The sequence below is a fragment of the Plecotus auritus genome (assembly GCF_963455305.1).
Source record: "Plecotus auritus genome assembly, chromosome: 4".
NCBI classification, from domain to species: domain Eukaryota; kingdom Metazoa; phylum Chordata; class Mammalia; order Chiroptera; family Vespertilionidae; genus Plecotus; species Plecotus auritus.
The window spans coordinates 135,270,763-135,291,628 of NC_137775.1; the positions used below are offsets into that span (position 1 = coordinate 135,270,763).

General features: G+C 40.2%; 1 protein-coding gene across 1 annotated transcript in view; it reads left to right on the top strand.

Annotated features, from left to right (window-relative positions):
- UBN2 (ubinuclein 2) overlaps positions 1-20,866 on the top strand; it is a 97,496-nt gene that overhangs the window by 14,013 nt on the left and 62,617 nt on the right. The window contains exons 3-5 of the mRNA XM_080665259.1: positions 11,396-11,497; positions 18,088-18,225; positions 19,098-19,201. Of these exons, the coding sequence (XP_080521385.1) occupies positions 11,396-11,497; positions 18,088-18,225; positions 19,098-19,201 (344 nt within the window). The remainder of the gene's footprint in view (positions 1-11,395; positions 11,498-18,087; positions 18,226-19,097; positions 19,202-20,866) is intronic.

The following is a 20,866-nucleotide window of genomic DNA, read 5'->3' on the forward strand; positions in this document are numbered from 1 at the left end:
TTACTGCACACTTGCATTTGCGTTCCACACGCTGTATGACAGCAACTTTGCAGAGTGCCCTCTCGCACTCCGGGACCCCTCGTGGGATGTCAGAGAGCTGGTTTCAGCCCAGTCCCCGCAGGTCCGGCTGAGGGACCCCACCTGCCGGAGGGACCCCGCTCACTCCACAGATGCCTTTTGAGCCACAGCACCACCCCAGGTGTGGCCAGTCTGGGAGGGACTGCAGGAGGTTGGCTCCAGGGCATGTCTAGCCTGTCTCGCCAAGTACCACCCCGCCGGCCACCTTCTAATTAATTTCCTTTTAATTGCACAAATCCGTGCAACAATTCACTAGTATATTCATAAAAAGTCTCTAGTGTGTGTGTGTGTGTGTGTGTGTGTGTGTGTATCTTTTGTTTTTTTAAAACTGACTTTGTCCAGCCCTAGCCGGTTTAGCTCAGTGAATAGAATGTCAGCCTACAGACTGAAGTGTCTCAGTTTCAGTTCCAGTGAAGGGCACATGCCTGGGTTGTGGGCTCAAGTCCCAGTAGGGGGCGTGCAGGAGGCAGCCGATCAATGATTCTCTCTCATCATTGATGTTTCTATCTCTCACTATCCCTTCCTCTCTGAAATCAATAAAAAATATTTAAAAAAAAAATTGGACTTTGTCCAGAGAGGTTTTTGTTGTTTGTTTTTTTTTAAATGTTTATTTATTTTTAATATATTTTTATTGATTTCAGAGAGGAAGGGAGAGAGAGAGATAGAAACATCAATGATGAGGAAGAATCATTGATCAGTTGTCTCCTGTACGCCCCCTCCTGGGGATTGAGCCTGCAATCTGGGCATGTGCCCTGACTGGGAATCAAACTGTGACCTGGTTTATAGGTTGACATCAACCACTGAACCACACCAGCCAGGCCAGAGAGGTTTTAAAGAATAGCAATATCTTAGAATATACAATTTCCAATGAGTGACTTCTTCATAGTGAGTACCACTCAACTGAGTGGAAAGGATATATATATATATATATATATATATATATATATATATATATACACACACACACACACACACACATATATTTTAACATATTGTTATTGATTTTTTTTTTAACAGAGAGGAAGGGAGAGGGATAGAGAGTTAGAAACATTGATGAGAGAGAAACATGGATCAGCTGCCTCCTGCACACCCCCCCTGGGGACGTGCCCACAACCGAGGTACATGCCCTTGACCGGAATCGAACCTGGGACCCTTCGGTCCTCAGGCTGACACTCTATCCACTATACCAAACCGGCCAGGGCAAGGATATATATTTTTATACTTAAAATAATTATAAATTTTTATAGTAATAAAAATCAATAATTACGGATTTTTTTAAAAAAAGGTGTCCACATATATGGGACTGACACAAGTGGGTGTTATAAAGCACTTATGCACTCTTGCTGGGAGTTTTAAGAATTCTGTCGTTTACTCACATTATTAGTTGATCATTCACACTTACTGAGGGGTTACAACCTTTTAAAAATATATATATTTTATTGATTTTTTACAGAGAGAAAGGGAAAGGGATAAAGAGTTAGAAACATCAATGAGAGAGAAACATTTATCAGCTGCCTCCTTGCACACCCCCTACTGGAGATGTGCCCACAACCAAGGTACATGCCCTTGACTGGAATCGAACCTGGGACCCTTCAGTCTGCAGGCCGCCATTCTATCCACTGAGCTAAACCGGTCAGGGCAAGAGGTTACTTTTTTGGGAACTTTCTTGACTAGTTTTCCTGTTTGTTTTGGCCTTATGTTGTGTCTGCTCACTAAGGATCAACTTGGAAGGGCTTCAGGTAAAGCAGCTTGGCCAAACTTCTTACCTCCACCAGCAAAATAAATTCTACTTACAAAGCACAAATAACAGTGTTAGTTTCTATAGACCAACAACAGTATGATATTACATATACAATAAAAATATAATAACATTTTAAAACAAACTGAAGGGGGGTGTTAAAAAGGACAAGAAAGAATTCTCAACGCAAATAATAGTTTCTTTATTTAAGTTATTGATTGTAAACACTTGTCATGACTTGCCTTTTAATTCCTTGGCCTCTTTGAGCTGAATAACTCCCCTCAACTTCCTTAAATCCCTTAGGAACAATTGAGAATCAGCAGTTTTAGGGTATCTGGGGGGAAGGCCCTGAATCCATAGTGGTGATTATAGAAATCTGGGTGTACTATTTCTGTGCTGTGAAATCAGCTCTTGGCTCTCTTCCACTGATTTAAATCTCTACTATTTCTTTTTTTTTTAAATATATTTTATTGATTTTTTACAGAGAGGAAGGGAGAGGGATAGAGAGTTAGAAACATGGATGAGAGAGAAACATCAATCAGCTGCCTCTTGCACACCCCCTACTGGGGATGTGCCCGCAACCAAGGTACATGCCCTTGACCGGAATCGAACCCGGGACCCTTGAGTCTGCAGGCCGACGCCTATCCACTGAGCCAAACCGGTCAGAGCTACTATTTCTTGTTGATAGGTTAAGACAGCCGTGGGCAAACTATGGCCCGCAGCCCGGATCCAGCTGTTCTATCCGGTTCTTTTGCTCTCCCCTCCACTCCTTTACTTTGAATTTATATTAGTTCACACAAACACTCCATCCATGCTTTTGTTCCGGCCCTCCGGTCCAGTTTAAGAACCCATTGTGGCCCTCGAGTCAAAAAGTTTGCCCACCCCTGGGTTAAGAAAATCAGCAGAGGTGGAGAAAGATTAGGTTGTGACAGGACTGGGACAAATAGGAAAGCCTTGTGACCAGGGGATATTTTCTTCTAAAATGTAAGATTAAAATCTTAGCAGTAAGTGTCATGCTTGATCTGTCTTCCATAGGTGATAAATGGATGTTGGTTATTAATTAGATTTCTTATTTCTTGGAGGCAATAAGGGGTCCTGTACCAACAGTATCTTGTTTATATGTTTTCCAGCTTAGTGTGTTACAGTGTAATCAGACTGCATTATCTTGAAACAGTGGGATTGCAATCAATAACTGAATATCAAGTTAAGCAGATACTAATGACTCAGTAAGTAATTTTCTTCTGAGTCATAGTGAACTAATACCCTAGGGCAGTGGTCGGCAAACTCATTAGTCAACAGAGCCAAATATCAACAGTACAACAATCGAAATTTCTTTTGAGAGCCAAATTTTTTAAACTTAAACTTCTTCTAATGCCACTTCTTCAAAATAGACTCACCCAGGCAGTGGTATTTTGTGGAAGAGCCACACTTAAGGAGCCAAAGAGCCGCATGTGGCTCGCGAGCCGCAGTTTGCCGACCACGGCCCTAGGGGAATAATCTTAAAAGGGTTCCTTCATTTTAGATGTAGCAAAAATTCAAGGGTTTGTTTTTTTTTTTTTTTAATTTGGAAAATCTGTATATATAAAAGGCTAATATGCAGTGTCCCATCCAGAGTTTGGGAGAACGGGAGTTTGATCACTCGCAATGACATGCGCTGACCACCAGGGGGGCGGCATGGAACATGGTGGCGACCAGCGGCAGTGGTGGGGCGCTGAGGGAGCGAGGGAAGGAGGAGATGGGGAGGCCGGGAACCTGATCGCCCTGATCTCCAGCGAGGCCTAGGGACCATACTTGTGCATGAATTTTGTGCACTGGGCCTCTAGTACATTTTATATTTTTATAAGATGTATTTATTATGTAAACTGTTAACATTGACCACAGAGATCCAGAGAATTTATCAAGTAAGACTTTGATTCTGCTGCAAGGAATATTCTTGTTAAGGATCCTGAAAAAGCACTTCAAAATAAGTGGTAGGGAATAAACTCTAAAATAATCCTTTGCCAGTCTATTTTGAGTTACTTTAGATGTAATGTTAATATTTTTTAAAAATATATTTTTAGTGATTTCAGAGAGGAAGAGGGGAGAGAGAGAGAGAGAGACATCAATGATGAGAGAGTATCATTGATTGGCTGCCTCCTGCACACCCCCTACTGGGGATTGAGCTCGCAACCTGGGCATGAGCCCTTGACCGGAATCAAACCCGGGACCCTTCAGTCCACAGGCTGACAACTCTATCCACTGAGCCAAATTGGCTAGAGCTGTAATGTTAATATTTATGAATTAACTAGTTTGTGCCTTTTTTGCAACTGTCAGAAGTTTGGTTCCAATTTGTACCATTTGCATGTCACTGACTTTTGGCATAATTGGGGAACTAGAGAACTGAAGTTGGAGAATATAAAAGGGGAGGGGGAAGGCAGGAGACAGGCAGGGGAGAAGTTTTTCCAGGGAAGGACAGAAGCTGAAGAAAAGTAAACTGAGGTCAGAAAACTGGTGGCCTCTATGTTGAAGGAGGTAATTGGATATGCCTGAAAGCCATTAATAGGTAGAGAAAAGACTGTAACCTTGGCTATTGGAGAGGGATTGAAGGAAGAGCCATTAAGGCATGGGTGTGTCAAATATAGGTTATCCAAAGCTCTTTGCCCACAGTGGGATTGCAATCAATAACTGAATGCTGTTGAACATGTGATGGACCAGACCTAAGAAAATAAAATTTCTTGAATGGGTAATATATGTACTTAATAAAACGTCAAAAGATAATATGAAAAGTAAATCATCTCTCTATCCCAGCCAACTGGTTTCCTCCTCAGAGATAATTGCTGTTTGAGGTTTTTGTTCCAGAGATCTATGTTTATATAAACATTTATATATTTCAAATATTTTGTTCATTGTAAAGAATGTATTAATACAGATAAACAGAAGGAAGTAAAAATCCCCTAGTCATGTATAAATCCATTGCTAGGCATAACCACTCTTAATGGCTTGATGATTATCCTTTCCGAGCTTTTGTTTTTAAAAAAATATATATATATTTTATTGATTTTTTACAGAGAGGAAGAGAGAGGGATAGAGAGTTAGAAACATCGATGAGAGAGAGACATCGATCAGCTGCCTCCTGCACGTCCTGTACTGGGGATTTGCCCGCAACCCAGGTACATGCCCTTGACCAGAATCGAACCTGGGACCCTTCAGTCCACAGGCCGACGTTCTATCCACTGAGCCAAACCAGTTAGGGCCTTTCCGAGCTTTTTGAAATGCATGTGTGCTTAGATATATGCTCTCTTGCACCTAAAAATTGCTTTTAATCACCTGAGTAACACATGAATACATTCCTGTTATTAAAAACAAATTCAAGTAATACATATTAAGCCAAAGTTTTTCTTCACCACTGTCTCCAATTATATCCTTTTTCATTGCTAATAACCACAGTTCTCTGCTTGTTATGATTCTTTGAGCATTTTATATATATACTAGAGGCCCAGTGCACGGATTCATGCACCAGTGGTCCCTCAGCCTGGCCTGCGGGGATCGGGATGAAACTAGCTCTCCAACATCCCCCAAGGGGTCCTGGATTGCAGGAGGGCGTAGGTCAGGCCAAGGGACCCCACTGGTGCACAATCGGGGCCGGGGAGGAATCACAAGAGGGCTCCAGGGCATGTCCAGTCCGTCTCGCCCAGTCCCAATTGGCCAGACCCCAGCAGCAAGCTAACCTGCCGGTCAAAGCGTCTGCCCCCTGGTGGTCAGTGCGCATCATAGCGACTGGTCAAATGGTTGGACACTTAGCATATTAAGCTTTTATTATATAGGATTATTATTTTAGTTCTTTATTGTTGAAAGTATTACATATGTCCCCTTTTTCCCCCCCTTTGCCCCCCTCCAGCTCGTCCCCACCCCTCGCCCCAGGCCTTCACCACCCTATTGTTTGTGTTCATGACATATGCATATATGCATACAAGGTCTTTGATTACCTCCCACCCACCCACCCTCTCCTGCCTTCCCTCTGAGATTCCACACTGTTCCATACTTCCATGCCTCTGGATCCACCCTATATAGCAGATGTCTGTGAGAAAGATGACCTCACAGGAAACCGGGGTGTCTGCTTTGTGAGCTCTTACCCCAGAACCCCGATCTTGGCTTCTGCTCACACAGCTCCAGTCCACTCTGCCCTCCCTCTGTTGGAGCACAAGGTGAATGGCTGCACGTGGAATTTTGTGCATTGGCCCTTTAAGAGGATGCCTGCATTTCCAGCCATTTCTCTGCAGGCAGCAACCCCACTGCTTTTCACAGCCAGATGTTATGTGGGTGCCCTCTTCAGTTCTGTTGTTCTCTGCTGGGGGACCCAGCTTGGGGATTAGACCCCAGAGTTCTCAGTGGCAACCCCCCACAGCTGAGATATCTCTCCGGAACTTCAGTTGCTGTATGTGGAAGCCTGGCCAGCCCTTTCGCACCTCTGCTTCTCCTACCATTCTCTATTGTGGTCTCCACTTTCGGTCCTCGGTTATCAGGGTTCTCTCAAATGAGTCTTCATTTGATTATTCAGGAAGTCTTTATTTCAGTTGCAATTGCAGTCTGTATAGCATCCATTTACTCCCCTGCCATTTTTAATCTTCCATTGATTTTTAGAGAGTGAAAAGGATGGGGGAAAGGGGGAGGAGAAAGAAATGTTGATGTGAGAGAAACACATCAGTTAGTTGCCTATTTAACCCAAGTACGTGCCCTTGAAGAGGAATCAAACTACAACCCTTTTGTGTGGAATGATGCTCTAACCATGTATCAGCACCGGCCAGGGCAACTATGGTTTTTGTTTGTTTTTTTAAAATATGTTTTTATTGATTTTAGATAGGAAGGGACAGGGGGAGAGAGGTAGAAACATCAATGATGAGAAAGAATCATTGATTGGCTGCCTCCTGCACGGCCCCTACTGGGGTTGAGCCCGCAACCAGGCATGTGCCCTTGACCGGAATTGAATCCGGGACCCTTCAGTCCGCAGGCTGACACACTATCCACTGAGCCAAACCAGCTGTTTTTTTTCCCCAGGGCAATCATGTTTTAAAATGATTTACTTTACTTATTTAACCACTAGAGGCCCGGTGCACAAAATTCGTGCACGGGGGTGTATGTCCCTCAGCCCAGCCTGCACCCTCTACAATCTGGGACCCCACGAGGGATGTCCAACTGCCCGTTTAGGCCCGATCCCGCCAGGATCAGGCCTAAACAGGCAGTCGGACATCCCTCTCACAATCCAGGACTGCTGGCTCCCAACTGCTTGCCTGCCTGCCTTCCTGATTGCCCCTAACCGCTTCTGCCTGCCAGCCTGATCACCCCCTAACCACTCCCCTGTCAGCCTGATTGATGCCTAACTGATCCCCTGCCAGCCTGTTTTCCCCTAACTGCCCTCCCCTGCAGGCCTGGTCACCACTAACTGCCCTCCCCTGCAGGCCTGGTCCCCCCCAACTGCCCTCCCTTGCAGGCATGGTCCCTCCTAACTGCCCTCCCCTGCAGGCCTGGTCCCTCCCAACTACCCTCCCTTGCTGGCCATCTTGTGGCGGCCATCTTGTGTCCACATGGGGGCAGGATCTTTGACCACATGAGGGCAGCCATCTTGTGTGTTGGAGTGATGGTCAATCTGCATATTTCTCTTTTATTAGATAGAATAGATGCCTGGTGCACGGGTGGGGGCCAGCTGGTTTGCCCTGAAGGGTGTCCCAGATCAGGGTGGGGGTTCCCTTGGGGTGTGGGGCGGCCTGGGCGAGGGGCCTGTGGTGGTTTGCAGTCCGGCCACGCCCCCTGGCGACCCAAGCGGCGGCCCTGGTATCTGGGGTTTATTTATCTTCTACAATTGAAACTTTGTAGCCTGGAGCGGAGCCAAGCCTTCTGCTTACTCCGTGGCGGCAGCCATTTCTGTTGGGATTTATGTATCTTCTATAATTGAAACTTTGTAGCCTTAAGCGAGGCCTGGGCCGGCCAGGGTGTGCAGAAAGCTTGGCTTCCTCCATTGCCGGGGGCAACCCTAGCCACCTGCTCTCTCCAGCTCCGTGGCTGCCGCCATTTCTGTTTGGATTTATGTATCTTCTATGATTGAAACTTTGTAGCCTTGAGTGGAGGCCTGGGCCAGCAAGGGCAGGCGGAAAGCTTGGCTTCCTCCATTGCTGGGGAAACCCAAGCCTCCTTCCTGCTCTCTGTGGCTGTAGCCATCTTGGTTGGGTTTATTTGCGTATTTGCTCCTGATTGGCTTGTGGGTGTAGTGGAGTGATGGTTAATTTGCATATTACACTTTTATTAGATAGGATTTTCTGCATATATTAGATTATTATGGTCTCAGAACTATTAAAAACAACTAATGTTTTCTGTGGTAACTGCTGGTTTCCTTGACTAGACTTAAAATGTTCCTAAATTTCCAATTATCCATAAGTTATTTATACTTACGCATATGGCTGATTCTGCCTATTGCAGCAGAAGCTATTTGGTTTTTATTGTTGTTATTTTTTTAGTTTTCCCTAGGTCAGTCTCATAGGCAGCTAGTGCCTAAACAAAAAAAAAATATGTTAGGACAGCAAAAAAAGATCATTGTGATTTTTAAGTTGAAAGCACCAAGGAGAAAAGATTTAAAACTTGGGTTGAGCTGTGAAGGTGGGAGAATTTAAAGAGGATTAAAAGATTATTGCAAATAAGGGGAAAGAATGAGGAAAGATAAGCAATGTGTTTGGGGTGAGTGGATAGATTGAATGGGTCAAAGTGTTTAAGATGGAAAATTTTAAGAAAAAAGTTGGAAAGTTAGTTTTGAGTCAACATGTAGAAAACATTTTATTGATGCCATAGTAAGGGTTTTAGATTTATCTTATAATAGGTAGATTGCTTCTAAAGCATTTTGAGCAGGGGAATGATATGAAATGGTATTTTAGAAATATTAATTAAATGATGTTATGTAGGATAAATTAAGGATAAGGGACGAGAGGCTAATTAAGGCATTCATTAAATTTTTTTTAATATATTTTATTGATTTTTTTTTTTTTACAGAGAGGAAGGGAGAGGGATAGGAAACATCCATGAGAGAGAAACATCAACCAGTTGCCTCCTGCACGCCCCCTACTGGGGATGTGCCTGCAACCAAGGTACATGCCCTTGACTGGAATCGAACCTGGGACCCTTGAGTCCACAGGCCGACGCTCTATCCACTGAGCCAAACCGGTTAGGGTGGCATTCATTAAATTTAAGTGAAAAATAATAGCCAGCATTATAGCTATGGCAGAATGGAAAGAAATCTATAGGTGTGAATAATCATGAATAAAGCTTTGTAGAGGGAGGGAGTTGAAGTAGAAATAATCACAAGAGGTTTTAAAAATCAGCATTATTGAAATATAATTAAAATAGATACAATTTATCAATTTTAAATGTGCAGTTTGATGAGTTTTGGCAAATGCACACATACTCTAACTACTGCCACAATCATGATATAGAACAATTTCTTCACCCCAGAAATTTCCCTTTTATTTCTCTACAGATAGTCCTCTCCCTCCAGCCCTGACCTCTGGCAACCTCTGATCTACCTTCTGTCACTAGGTTTTTGGATTTTTTTTTTTTTTTTTTGCCTTTTCTAGAGTTTCCTGTAAATGGAATCTTAGGATCTTATGCTTCTTTCACTTAGCATCATGCTTCTGAAATTCATCCGTGTGTTGCATGTATTAGTAGTTCCTTTCTCTTTGGTTGCATAGTAATCCAGATCCATTCACTGGATGATGGGCATTGGGTTGTCTTTAGTTTTTGGATGGTATGATTAGGGCTGCTCTGGGTACATATATATAATGGAATACGTATTACTTGACTATAAAGATTGGAATCTTACTATGGATGGACCTAGAGGGTATTATGCTAAGTGAAATAAGTCAGACAAAAGAAGACAAATACCATATGATTTCACTTATATGTGGAGTCTAAAGAACAGAATAAAAGAACTAACAAAACAGAAACAGTCTCAAAGTGGCTGTATCATTTTGCACCAGCTGTGTAGGAGTGTTTTAATTCTTCCTCTTGTTAACACTTGGTATTACCAGCCTTTTTAATTTTAGCGAATAATAAAGTTTTAAGGCAGGGAAATAGAATGAATAGAATGGTAGTTGTAGGTTCATGGGTTGATGCTCAACCACTGAGCAACACCAGCCGGCCTGTTGTTTCACTTTTAAAAAATTTTTTATTTGGAAAGAATAATAGACTCACGAGAAGCTGCACATAATAGTGCAGAGAAGTCCCTTATACCCATTATCCAGTTTCTCCCAGTAGTAATATCTTTTATGTAAGTAGAGTTATCAAAACTAGGAAATTGACACTGGCACAATACAATTAACTGTAGTACAGACCTTATTCAAATTTCACCAGTTTTTGCATGCACTCATTTTTTTATTTTCTTGTATGTCTATGTGTATAATTCTATGGCAGTTTTAAAAATAAGAATAGTTTTGTTTATTGGAAAGTTGCAAAGCTAATACAAAAGATTCCTATATAGTCCTCACCCACTAATGTTCTTTTTAGTTTTTTTGGATACCATCCAGTGTACAGCAGCACACTTAGTCATTGTCTCTTGAGGCTCATCTAGACTGTGACAGTTTTTCATATTTTCCTTGTGGGTTTTTTTATTATTGATTTCAGAGAGGAAGGGAGAGGGAGAGAGAGATAGAAACATCAATGATGAGAGAGAATCATGGATCGGCTGCCTCCTGCACGCTCCATCCTGGGAATCACCCGCAACCCGGGTGTGTGCCCTGACTGGGAATCGAACCTGGGACCCTTCAGTCCACAGGCCAATGCTCTATCCACTGAGCCAAACCAGATAGGACTTTCCTTGTTTTTTATAATCTTGACAACTTTGAGGAATACTAGTCAGTTATTTATAGAATATTTCTTTTTTTTTTTTTTTTTTTTTTTTTTAAATATATATTTTATTGATATTTTACAGAGAGGAAGGGAGAGGGATAGAGAGCTAGAAACATCGATGAGAGAGAAACATCGACCAGCTGCCTCCTGCACACCTCCTACTGGGGATGTGCCCGCAACCAAGGTACATGCCCTTGACCGGAATCGAACCCGGGACCCTTCAGTCCGCAGGCCGACGCTCTTTCCACTGAGCCACACCGGTTTTGGCTAGAATATTTCTTAAATTAGTTTATTTGATGTTTTTCTCATGGTTTAGTTTGTTAGGATGCTTTTCTCATTGTTAATCTATAACTGGGATTATAGGCTTTTGAAAGAAAGAGCACAAAGGTAAAGTGTCATTTTTATCACATGATGTCAAGGGTATATACTATCAACATGACTTACCATTGTTGATGTTGACCTTGATCACCTGGCTGAGGTAATGGTGGCAGGTTATTTACTGTAAGGTTCCTTTGGCTGCTCTTTTTCATACTCTGCTCCTTGGGAGCAAGTCCCTAAGCACAACTTACATTCAAGACATCAGAGGACTTAAATTCAACCTCCTGGAGGGGAGATAGCCTACAGAAATTATTTGGGATTCTTCCAACATGTATTTTTCAACTTTATGGAAATAGCATGAGTACTGAATCATTCTAACGTATTTGTTCTTTGCAGGGTGGGAAACCCCGTAAACACCGGAAGGATCGGCTACAAGATTTAATTGATATAGGCTTTGGCTATGATGAGACAGATCCATTTATTGATAACTCAGAGGCTGTGAGTAATGCATCTTTAATATAGCAGTAATTACTTGTTGGGAATAGTAGAAGTCAAGGGTAAGGTAAAGTAAGTAAAATAGTTCAGTGAATGTTTTTACAAACTAATCCCCTTTTGATATACTTTTAAATTGTTTCTAGTTTTATGTACCTACAAATAATTGAGCGTCTGTGTACACTTTGTGTACTTGATTAAATATGTGTGTAAGATAATTATAGAGTGCAAATATATGTGTAGGATAAATTTCTAGCAGTGGAATTTATTGATTAAAGGGTATTTACATCTTGAATTTTTATTGATATTCCCAAACTTGGGCCAGGTGTGTTTTCAAATGACTTCCATATAAGAATCATGTGATCTTGAGAATTGGAGCTACTGGGTTAAAGTTAATCTGGAGACATCTTTAAAATTTACTTGATTTCGATTTTTTTATTGCTGCCAAGACTTACTACAATGGCGGTAATTTAATGCCAGCCTTTTACCAGCCTGTTTTGATCAAGCCCTATGCCTTTTCTCCTGGAATCCTCTTTCTCTTATAAAAGGAAGGGGATTTAAGAGAGCATTTAAAGCCTATGGCAGTCCATTGATCCCATAGCAAATGAAGGAGGGTATGTCATGTTTTGGGTAGGTAAGGTATATGTTCTTACATTCTTCTCAGAGTACTAGTGTAGTCTAAATATTGTTATGATATTCTTTTCAGTGCACAGTGATTATGTAGGATATATAGAAAGTGACACTGAAGTGATTATTATACTACCCACAAATTAATATGTCTTTTTCCTGTTATGACAGTGCTTGGTTGCATAGATGATGACAAGGCATATGATGTGGTAGGAGAGTGATAGGATGGGCTTCCAGCATGAGACATACTGGAGACCCTGTCATACTTCTAAGTTACTTTGGTGTTCTGACATAAACTGGTTAACCCTACCAGGCATCCTGGCTTATAGAAGTAAAATACTGACTGTACCCTTTAGAATAGAAGTTGTCAGTGAGTAGGTTAGGCCATGGCATATTGTCAAGAGTCTTGACCTTGATTTGGAACTCAAGTCAAAAGTCCTATATTCTAGACCTGACTCAGTTTCTAATTTGCCATAGACCCAGAGCAGGTCTTTCAGCATCATCCACTTTGCTATGATTGGCTTGTCCAGCAGAATTACTCTGAGACTCCAATAAGATAATGACATGCTGAAAAGCGTAAAGCATGTAAAAAGCTTTAAAGCCAACATTATATGTAAAATAGACTTTGAATTTAAAATAACCCATAAAGGAACTTAGACATATATAAATGGACATTTCATGTACCACGGCTTATATAAAAAGCATTTTTAAAAATTAATAAACTTAATTTAAGAGGAATTTTAAGTTCATAGCAAAATAGAGCAGAAGGTACAGAGATTTCCATGTATTCCCTGTCCTCACACATATACAGCCTCCCCCATTATCAGCACTCCCCCACTAGAGTGGTACATTAGTTACAAGAAACCTACATTGACACATCATCACGCAAAGTCCATAGTTTACTTTAGGGTTCACTCTTGGTGTTGCACATTCTGTGGGTTTTGACAAATGTGTAATGACGATTATAGTACCATACAGAATAGTTTCACTGCCCTAAGAAATCTCTGCCCTGCCTATTTGCTCCTCCCTATGCCCTGGCAACCACTAATCATTTTACTGTCTCCATAGTTTTGCCTTTCATAAATAGCATTTTCAATATTTTCTTCTGTAGTATTCAGAATTTTCAAATAAAGTGTTTTGCAAACTGACTTTTGCAGTCCATAATTGGATTATATATAAATTTAGAGAGTGGCCAGCATTTTTAAAGGAAGTGAGATAGAAAATAGTAGGAGCTGTCATAGTAAACCACTGATAGGCTCTGTGATTTTGTTTATGTGCATGTGTGTGTTCATGTGCACTGGATTTTGATGTTGTTGTGTAATGTATTTTTCACCTGGTTGTGGTAAAGAAAATTTGAAAGCTACAGCTTTAATAAATAAGGAAAAATTTTGTAGGTATAAGTTGTATAAAAGTTATATAATTACTTACATTATAGGATAAGGCACGTCATTGTTTTATAACACGGAATCAAACTCAAAGTTCAGGTTGTTTAATGACAAACAAATAATTATATATGGTTGTGTTTAACAGATTATTTGGTTCTTTCGATGAGATAATTCAAACATAAAACAGTGTGATCCAAATAAATGATTCGCTGTTCTTATTATTGATTATGTTGCCAGTAAGCTTTTACTGTTCTTATATTATTTCATAGAGAGTGAAAATAATCTGTTATAATTAATTTTCAGAATCGTGTACTTATTGCTATAAATACATGAAAATAAATGACATTGAAGATATTTTTAGTCTCACACTTAAATGCTTCCAAATTTTTAAAAGACTGAAAAAAAATTTTTTTTATTATTAATAAATAATAATACGAGACATGAGTAACACTTTTATTTAGGTTGTCTTTTTAATTTCACTAGAACTTTCCTCTTGTGTTACAATTCCAAAATATTGATGTTAAGTGATTTGCTCTGGGTCACAGTAACTAATCAGTGGCTAAGGATTTGAATCCAAGCCTTCTGATTCTCAAGTGCAGTGCTCCATTGGATCTTAACACATTCTACCTGAAAGAATAAATGACATTTGCATAGAGAATTTGCTCTCCTGAAGAGTGCTCTGGTAGGGAAAGCTCAGCAGAATACTGCGGAAGACACATGTTAAGCACATCCACCTGCTCGAACACCTAGTGATGAGGGTATTTCCCAGGTGAGAAGCCACTTGGGGTAGTGGATGGGTGGGGAGTCAACCAGTAACTCTGCCATAAGCTAATAAAATTACTCTGGCAAGGTTCTTGACTGCTCTGAATCTGGTTTTCAAATGGAAAAATATTTGCCTTCCTTACCTCACAAGGGTGTCAGAAAGACCAAGTGAAACAATGTATAAGAAAAAGAATTGTCAGAGGAAACCAAGATGGTGGCATAGGTAAACACCTAAACTACTGCCTCGCACAACAATTTCAAAACTGCAACTAAAAGACAAAACGGACATCATCCAGGACCACAGGAAGTCTGGCAGATTGGAAATTCTACAACTAGAAGGAAAGAGAAAAGCACACTGAAACTCAGAGGAGCTGCAAAAGGCAGAGGTACGGAGATGCGCGTACAGAGAGGACTGGCAACTGAGTGCGCGGCTGGCTTTCTCAAGCGGGAGGGAGACAAAAGCTCCCGACTGCACTGAACTCCAGTTCCGGGAGAGACTCTGGGGACCCAAGACTCATTTGGGGAGAAACTGGACTGTCTGGCAGCGGGCAAAACTCAAGGGCGGCTTTTTCTCAGGTGTTTGCAGCAATTACCGAGGGACACTGAGACCCAGGGGTCTCTTAGGGCAGGGCTGACGGGAAGCCAATGCTGTCTGCTCCGCCCTGAAACTCCGCCCCATCCAAGCTGAGCACAGAGGCTTTTGCAAGTCTTGTCTCATAAGGGTGTCTCCAGCACAAGTTCTCCCAGCGTAGACACAGCTGATCCTCACAGCCAATTGGCCTGGAGGTCAATTCCTCCCAGTGATACTAACAGCAATCAAAGCTTAACTACAACAAGACTGTGCACACAGCCCACAAAGGAGTGCACCAAGAGTGTTCACCTTAGGCAACTGGGAGGCTGAGCCACTGGGCCCTATAGGACACCTAACACAAAGACACTATGTGAACTCAGGGAAACAGTCAAAATGCGGAGACAAAGAAACAGGTCACAAATGAAAGAAATGGAGGAAAGCAAACAACTGGATATAGAGTTCAAAACCACGGTTATAAGGTTTTTCAAGAATTTTCTAGAAAAGGCCAATAAATTTAGCGAGACCCTCGAGGATGTGAAAAAGGACCAAATGGAAATTAAGCATACAATGACTGAAATAAAAAATAATACACAGAGATCCAACAGCAGACAAGAGGATCACAAGAATCAAGTCAAAGATTTGAAATACAAAGAAGCAAAAAACACCCAACGGGAAAAGTAAAAAAAAAAAAAATCCAAAAATATGAAGATCGTATAAGGAGCCTCTGGGACAACTTCAAGCGTACCAACATCCGAATTATGGGGGTGCCAGAAGAAGAGAGAGAGCAAGATACTGAAAACCTATTTGAAGAAATAATGACCGAAAACTTCCCCCACCTGGTGAAAGAAATAGACTTACAAGTCCAGGAAGCGCACAGAACCCCAAACAAAAGGAATCTAAAGAGGACCATACCAAGATACATCATAATTAAAATGCCAAGCGCAAAAGACAAAGAATATTAAAAGCAGCAAGAGAAAAACAGTTAGTTACCTACAAGGGAGCACCCATACGATTGTCAGCTGATTTCTCAACAGAAATCATGCAGGCCAGACGGGAGTGGCAAGAAATATTCAATGTGATGAATAGCAAGAACCTACAACCAAGATTACTCTACCCAGCAAAGCTATCATTCAGAATGGAAGGGCAGATAAAGAGCTTCACAGATAAGAAAAAGCTAAAGGAGTTCATCACCAGCAAACCAGTATTATATGAAATGCTGAAAGGTATTCTTTAAGAAGAGGAAGAAGAAGAAGAAAAAGGTAAAGATAAAAATTATGAACAACAAATACATGTCTCTCAACAAGTGAATATAAAAATCAAGTGAATAAAAAATCTGATGAACAGAATAAACTGGTGAATATAATAAAATCAGGGGCATAGAAAGGGAGTGGACTGACAATTCTCGGGGGGGAAGGGGGTGTTGGGGTGCAGGAAGAGATTGGACAAAAATCTTACACCTATGGACGAGGACAGTGGGGGGTGGTAAGGGCATGGGTTGGGATGGGAACCGGGTGGAGGGGAGGTATGGGGGGTGTGGGGGGAAAGAGGAACAACTTTAATAATCTGAACAATAAAGATTTATTTAAAAAATAAATAAAAATGCCCCTCCAAAAAAAAAAAAAAAAAAAGAAAGAAAAAGAATTGTACATTATAAAGCAGTGTACAAGGATATATAAGCAGAAGGACAGGTGTATTTATCTTATCTAAATTACACATTTTCAAAGTAAATACGAAATAAAAGTCTTTTCACTTCTAATCCTTTACTCCTTCCATCACTCCTTTACTTGTAGATAGTACTGGACCCCTTCTGAAAGTCTTACCTGTAGATCTTTATGTGGCCCATGGAGTGGAGCAACAAGAAAACTCTTCATGGATTTTTTTTTTTCTTTTCTCACTTCATTTCTTTTTTTGATTCTAGATGATTAAACCAGATTTTTTTTCTTTTCCATTTTTCATATAATTTAAAAGGATATCTGTTAAAATCAGAACTTTTGTACTTAACCTTAATATTCTTATAGCAACTAGTATATTGTATAGATTTCTTGCCAATGGCAAAGAACTTTCTTTAAAAATCTGACTTCCTTAAAGACTAGTTATATAATAAGAACCCTTAAATAGAGTTCTGGAGACTCCAGGTAGCAGATATCATGTTTCTGTTAGATAAGTAGTTTCATTTTTCTCTCCTGCTACAAATGCCTTCATTTGGTTAAGATTGGCCATTTAATAGTTGCACTTTGTCCATCTTCATAAGTGAGGTATGATAAGCTTTAAAATCCAGATTTAGTGGACATCAGCTTTAAGGATATTCTAAGTCAGACATTCAGTCTGATTTAGGCAATTTGAGTCTCTTGCTCCAAGCAAAGTGCCTAGCTAATCATTAGGCCCCAGTGTGTGCTTATTGAACGTGGCAGTTCCTTTTCTGCTTCCCTTTAAAATATGTACATGCTGTTTTCCTTCTGAACGTTTAAAATTTTTTCTCCACTTAGAAACTTAGAGCTAAGACAAAAGAAATAACTTTGTTACTTTTTTTCTTTTCTTAAACATTTTATGCATTTATAGTGGTTTTCCTCATTAACCTTATTTTTTATAATCTCCTTATGAATAAAATTATATACTGATAGAGTAGGAAATGAAATTTATTATTTGTCCGGACATTTATTATTAATTATTTATTTAGAAATCCTCACTCTAGGATATTTTCCCATTGATTTTTAGAGAGAGGGTAAGACAGACAGAAATATCGATGTGAGGGGAACACATTGATTGGTTGCCTCCTGCAAGAGACCCAACCAGGGCCTTGGCCAAGGAGGGTCCTGCATCCAAGGTACGTGCCCTTGACCGGAATCGAACCAGGGACCCTTTGGTCCGCACACCAACGCACCATCCACTGAGACAAACCAGCTAGGGCTGCCTGGACTTTTAGTCATCTGTTTTAACTTGTTTGAATTTCTAATCAGAATCATTGTCACTAAAAATAGTAGCAGTGATCCTTAAATTTTTCTTAGTAGATGATATATTTAGAATTTGTTCCATTGTTCCAGATGTGCCTATCTAATAAATGCTGAATGATTAGAGCTTATTTTTATTCTAGATACTAACTTTTTCTAAACTTATTCCAGAAACATACTCACTACTGTTAGATTTGCAATTAGGATTTACAGAAGATGCTGACCTGGTGATTGAATTTATTTGGCATATTTATAGAATTAAAGATAATAGGATATATATGAAACTTTTTTTTCTTAATCTAGTATGATGAATTAGTTCCTGCTTCTCTAACAACAAAATATGGAGGATTTTATATCAACACTGGCACTCTACAGTTTCGCCAAGCTTCAGATACTGAAGAAGAAGATATTGCAGATGACCAAAAGCACAAACCATCCAAAGTGAGTTTATTCGAAATTGCAACAGTAATGATAGCATTCAATGAATAACATGCTTTTTGACTTTTACTTGTGCTTTACACTGTGACTAGAAGGGAAAGTAAATTGCTAACCATTCTTTAATGAATCCATAGTTAATTACATGCTTTAAAGTAAAATTATGTAAATATGGGGAAGTGATATTTATATCACAGAACTATATTTTAAAAATTTCTCTCTACATATGTTGTCTAATAATCTGTTTCTGGGATATGGTTAAATTTCCAGGATATATGTTAAATCTTGGTATAGAAATGACTATTAATAACCATTACTTTTTCTAAGATATAATTTGTAAAGCAAATTCTATAGAATATATATATTGTATTTGGGAAATGGAGAGAGTGTTCTTAGATATGTGTTCTTTGAAGTGTGGCAAAGATGTACCAAAATCACCAAAATGTTTGTTAAAAATAAGATTATAAGGACCTATCACAAATAACTGAATCAAAACTGGGCTGGGAGTGCTCATGGACCCCAAGAATCTGCATTTTCTTTTTTATATGTTTTTATTGATTTCAGAGCGGAGGGAGAGGGAGAGAGAGAAATAGAAAACATCAGTGATGAGAGAGATTCATTGATGGGTTGCCTCCTGCACACCCCCTTCTAGGAATCGAGCTGAAACTCGGGCATGTGCCCTGACCAGGAATCAAACCAGGGCGTCGCACAGGTCGATGCTCAACTACTGAGCCATGCCGGCCGGGCAAAATCTGCATTTTCAAAAATTAATGCAAACTGAAATTTGAGAAAAAACACTGCCCTTGGTGCTGAATTACTAGCATCAGAGAAAAGCGTTGATACTTAGATAAGTGGTGCATTCTTTTATCATTTTGCAGATTCCTAAAATAAAAGAAGATGGTATTGAGATGAAGAAGCGGAAGCGGAAAGAGGAAGGGGAAAAGGATAAGAAGCCAAGGAAAAAAGTACCCAAACAACTGGGGTATGTGAAATTAAACGTAAGAGAACTGTTGTCACAGTGTGACTAGTTCTCCTTTTAGAAAAATATATTTAGCATTAAATAATGTAGCTCAGCTGGGTCTAATTTAATACAGTATTTATGAATACCAATGACCTATTAACTTACATTTTGATAATATTGTATTTATTAGTAAGTAGAAGTTAATAGGTCATTGGTCATCTTAGAGCAGGGGTGGGGAACGTCCAGCCTGCAGGCCGTTTAAGACCCTGGAAATCATTTAGTCTGGCCCTGCCTAGGCATTCTGGGTGAGTTAATAAAATGTTTGACCAAATATAGTAGACTAATTTTTTTTAGGGGATTTGTATAAAGGGTTGAAAACTTTATTTTATGTAATAGCAGGCTAATTTTTAAGTTGATAATTTTGTATGGCCCACAAATAATGTTATAAATATCTAAATGGCCCTTGGCAGAAAAAAGGTTCCTCACCCGTGCCTTAGAGCCTCACAGTGTATTAGATCAGATTTAGAAATTGGTTCATTAAGTATTTTGCTTATTACAGCATTTTACCAATAAGAACCAGTTTGAAAAGATCGTATAAACGTTGAACAAATGATTTTAATCTTTTTGTACTAAAACTAAACTTAGCTATCGGGAGATTGAGGATTGGCAGTAGTCTATATGTAAATGAGTTATATTGTGTTAATATAAAATAATCATTTATTTACCTATCCTTAACGCTTGTGACTTTAGCTAATGATGTTGCCTCTAAAAACCAAGTTAGAATTTCGCAGAAACCATCAGTCATAAGAAAAAAATGTTTGTACTATCTATAATAATAAAAGCTTAATATGCTAATTAGACCGAATGTCCTGGATGACCTTCCGGACAAAGCCGGGGCTGTGAGGGAATCCCAGGTGCCTGCCCGAGGCCGAAGGAAAGCCCAGGTCCGGGGTGCCAGAGGGAAGCCGGTGCTGGCAGCAGGGGGAAGGACGGCCTACTCTTGCCCGAATTTTGTGCATCGGGCCTCTAGTGTAATCATAAAATTACTAATTGCCCCTATCTCTCTATGGCTTTCTAAAATACTAAGGTACAGCCCTAGCTGGTTTGGCTCAATGGATAGAGCATCGGCCTACGGACTGAAGGGTCCCAGGTTCAATTCCGGCCAAGGTCACATGCCTGGGTTGCGGGCTCGATCCCCAGTAGGGGGCATGCAGGAGGCAGCCGATCAATGATTCTCTCTCATCATTGGTGTTTCTATCTCTCTCTCACTCTCCCTTCCTCTCTAAAATCAATAAAATATTTTTAAAAAATACTAAGGTACAGAAACTTGTGAGAGGCTAGATATTTCTCCCCTCCTTACCAGGGCAGGTACATCTGAATTTTGGACTATAGATATCCAAAAATTTGAGGTAGGAAGGTATTTATACCCTCCTTAGTATGAGATTATAGTGACATTTGAGTTAGTAAGAAGTTGTTAAGCCCTGGCTGCTGTGACTCAATTGATTAGGCATTGTCCTCTGCACTGAAAGGTTGCAGGTTCAGTTTCTGGTCAGGGCACATGCCTGGGTTGTGGGCTTGATTCCCAGTAGAATGTCCCAAAAAAACATAATGCACACTTTGAATAATTATAAACACAATGTTTATTAAAATACATTTCATTTTCAAAATGTAATGGAAATCAGCTGT